The sequence below is a fragment of the Pseudomyrmex gracilis genome, unplaced genomic scaffold (genome assembly GCF_002006095.1).
Source record: "Pseudomyrmex gracilis isolate BER0280 unplaced genomic scaffold, ASM200609v1 scaffold_561, whole genome shotgun sequence".
Taxonomy (NCBI): Eukaryota; Metazoa; Arthropoda; class Insecta; order Hymenoptera; family Formicidae; genus Pseudomyrmex; species Pseudomyrmex gracilis.
The window spans coordinates 41,623-45,712 of NW_018021145.1; the positions used below are offsets into that span (position 1 = coordinate 41,623).

At 39.3% G+C, this 4,090-nt stretch overlaps 1 protein-coding gene across 1 annotated transcript in view; it reads left to right on the forward strand.

Moving 5' to 3' along the window:
• The first annotated feature begins 114 nt into the window (after positions 1 to 114).
• The window catches only part of LOC109861074, a 5,813-nt gene continuing 1,837 nt past the window's right edge, over positions 115 to 4,090 (forward strand). Inside the window, exons 1-3 of the mRNA XM_020440582.1 lie at positions 115 to 247; positions 670 to 835; positions 1,094 to 1,271. Coding sequence (XP_020296171.1) covers positions 115 to 247; positions 670 to 835; positions 1,094 to 1,271 — 477 coding nt within the window. The remainder of the gene's footprint in view (positions 248 to 669; positions 836 to 1,093; positions 1,272 to 4,090) is intronic.

The following is a 4,090-nucleotide window of genomic DNA, read 5'->3' on the forward strand; positions in this document are numbered from 1 at the left end:
GAATCGTACGGTGTCGAATAATTTGGTGTCGAATAAATCTGTGTCGAATCGAGCGGTGTCGAATCGTACTGTGGTCAAACGGAACACGCCCTAATTGCACCTTTAATATACAATATGCGTACTAAACTGGAGAAAGATATGCCGCTTAATATGACGCTAAGCGATCGTAAGATCGAGTACGCGCACTGGGACGATCCCAATGAACTCGTCGACCGTCTGCGATTGCTAGACGCATCCCGTCAGGCAGGCAATAATTCTCACGACAACGAAATCCTGTCGACCATCGAGGAACTCCGCGAAGCGGGATTCATTATAAATTAAATAGCGCGTCGGCGTTAGTCAGTCGTGTGCGCGTCATCATGCCAATCAACAAATTTGGAATATCGCTCGGAACACATGAAGCGCAACTTGATACCGACATTGACGCCGCCAACAAACGATATGTAGAAATGTGTGTCACGAGTGTGAATAAATGGCAAGAGACACGTGAGAGAAAAATTATCGCATTGCAACAAGACGTGCAAGCGTTGCGCGACGCTATAAAACACATTCAGCGTACACTTCAATATCTATCAAACCAAAATAAAACGACTGACACGCCGAAGTAAACATATAGTAAAACATCTATGGCGACGAATCGTGTTACACTCAAAAAACAACGTTTTGTAGAAGAGGTGCATGCTCCGGCAAGAAGAAATTTTCACCGTAAACGCATTATTGTACGCGAGTACGATGATCTCTGGCAAGCGGATGTGGTAGAGATGCGTCCGTATTCGCGCTTCAACAGAGTCGACCACTACATTTTTACGGTTATCGATGTGCTGAGCAAGTATGGGTGAGCCATACCGCTTATGAGTAAGAGTGGGTGTGAAGTCGCCAAAAGTTTTGCAGGAATATTTCGGGATAACAAACAATGTCCAAACAATTTGCAAACTGACTGTGGAAAGGAATTCTACAATATAGATGTACAAACACTAATGAAAAAGCATAACATTAATCATTATTCCACATATTTTGTTATGAAGGCTTTAATTGTAGAACGATTCAACCGTACGTTGAAGAACGACATGTGGAAACAATTTACACTTAATAGATCCTACAAATGGATCGACATATTACCGCGTCTATTTATGGAGTACAACGCGAGAAAACATCGAACTATTGGTTTGCGACCTATCAATGTTACCCCAGCAATCGCCGAGAAGCTCTTAACCACGGTGTACAGCAATGTCAAGATCGCAGGGCCAGCACGATTCAAAGTAGGTGATTCGGTACGTGTGAGCAAATTTAAAACATTATTCGATAAACGATATACGCCAAATTGGACTACCAAAGTATTTAAAATCAGTAAAATACAAACAACTTATCCTGTGACGTATCTGCTTGAGGATTCACGCGGACAATTTGTTGCTGGAGGATTCTACAAATACGAACTGCATCGCGTTGCACATCCAGACGTTTATCTCGTGGAAAAAGTATTACGCAAAAAAAGTGACAAGATTTATGTGAAGTGGCTAGGATTAGATAAGTCATATAACTCTTGGATAAATAAAACTAATGTTTTGTAAACACATTATATACGGAATGTATATAAATTACAAAATATGTACATAATTATTACACATATTAAATGACACTATATGCATATAATATACATATACATATAATATACATACAATCTATATTATACAAAGTTTTCTTGTGGTATTTTATAATGTCCCCATGGTAATGTTTCAGTAGAATCGGGTACGATATACCGCTTATCGTCATACGGAGTTAGAGCAAGTTTTGATTCGGACACAGTATATACTTCGTGTAACTTTGATCGTATACATGACTGTCGGCATACCTTTTCAGTTACATCGTTCAAACTGTTTGTAATCGTCGAACGTTATTGTTCGCGCTACGACGCTACTCTTTACACCTTTGACCTTTTTTGAGTCTCTCTTTCCATCCACTTTCAATGCGTACATTTTTCCTCTAAGTCCGATGAATTCAGTCATTATCATTCCATTATTTTCATCCTTCATCAATCCTGGAACCTTTTTGTTGACGCGCGGCATACTATACACGTTATCAGCCGGATAATCACTTGTATCGAATCTTACAATGTCACGGTTTATGATATTGTACACATCCTCGCATTTAATGAAATAAATAAGACTGTCTGTGTCGGTGTACATAATTTTGCATTTCTCTCGATACAAAGGTGCCATGTAATCATGGTGAAATTCATACACACACGTTTTGGATATGTCTAATATACACATTCCTACGTATATCGGTTTGTTAAATTTCACTTCGAGTTTACGCAATTCAACTGCAATAAAATTTTCAGAAAAAACGCTTTGACTATAAAAATTTGCTCAAGAAATCAATGCTTCCGCACTATATCTACCATCTTACTGTGTTAAAAGTTTTATATCTACATGATTTTGCACATTTTCCATAAATTTGCCAAAAACTGCATAATTCATTAATTTGTACAAATTTTTCTCATAGTCGTTGGTAGCAAGTGTTCGAAATTATGTATTTAATTCGATATAGCTGCGGAGCCATGGAAATTGCGCAAATTGTAGTACGCGATGAATCTTCATAATACGAAGATCGTGTCACACACATTGTTGCAGAGCGCGATAATAACTGATATAACGCCTTTTGTTATGCAATGTTGCAAGCAGCTTCTCCTGTTGTTTGCCAGGCGGCTAATTGCGTGTCGGGCAGAACGGTAGGTCAGTGTGCGCGTCGTGCAATTCGCGAAGATACTCGAGGTCGACTTCAAGGATGTAACCGATATCTGAGGTTGATGTCGCAGACATTACGTCGACACTCCAGACGTTGTCTACCCATTGGAATGCGGCATACGGTAATGGCTGACACATTGCCTAGCCATACAAGTTATTTATATCAAAGTACATGAGATACGACGTTGGTTTTGATGAATCGTACGTCTGCATGTACTTGTTATTAGCGTGCGCGTATCTTGCGCTGCACTGGCTAAAACTACCGCGTATACCGCGTATACCGCGTTCGATAAACATAACCATATCAACATCTGTGAGCAGGTCGAACGTTATGCCTGTGTGTTTTAGCATAGCGTCCCACGTGTAACCGGGTAAAGTATAATAATGCGCGGAATCTAATCCGTAACTTCGGATACAACTTTCTCGAAAATTCTCAAATATATCTGCCAATAATAAAACATCATTTTTTAAATATAAATTGCTGTATTCACCTAACGTACGTATCGAGAATCGTTGCTAGATGTTTACAGCGTGTGCATATTCACTCAGATATTGTTTCACCGGTCAGAGAACTGTAAAATGACTCGCGCGGTGGTAACAGCTGCTCTTGCAACTTGTCGACACAGTCTACGTAGTTGTATGGAAAGTCACCTTTACGCGCTAATAATTCAAAATTTTCGACGGATAAATTTCTGAATTTTGATTGTAATATTTTCAACTTGTCTTTATGAAGAAACGATGCTAATTTTTCGAGACTAGCACTGAGAAATTTGTATGAATCGATAAATCTCAAGTCTATATTGTAACTCTTTGAAGTATTTTTTTCCGGTTGCGTGACGTTCTTGAGAAAAGATATGTGTCTTCCTTTGTTAATAGGGAGAACAGTAACTTTTCCTTCAAATGCAGTCGCAACTTCTTTAATAATAAATGGTGCATCGTAACCGAATAAATTGTGAAAAATTACTGGAATACAATGCGAATCTTTATAATTTAAGTTGGAGTGCGCGGGACCTCTGTATCGACCGGTCAGATGACAATGATAGCGAACTCTTGTATCATCCGCTTCGAATGGTTTTTCACACACGTGACAGTAACTCGTATTACGATAAGCTGACTTTTGTTCTTCTGTTAACTATTCCATGGACACATTAGTAGATAAAATAGTTTTTACCCGATGAGCCAATTCCTTGAGTTCTTCAACAAACCATGTGATGCAATTTTTGCCGCGACGATACCGATAAGCAGAGAAAGAGTCGTTGTATGAGCAGCAGGGGCGTGTTCCGTTTGACCACAGTACGATTCGACACCGCTCGATTCGACACAGATTTATTCGACACCAAATTATT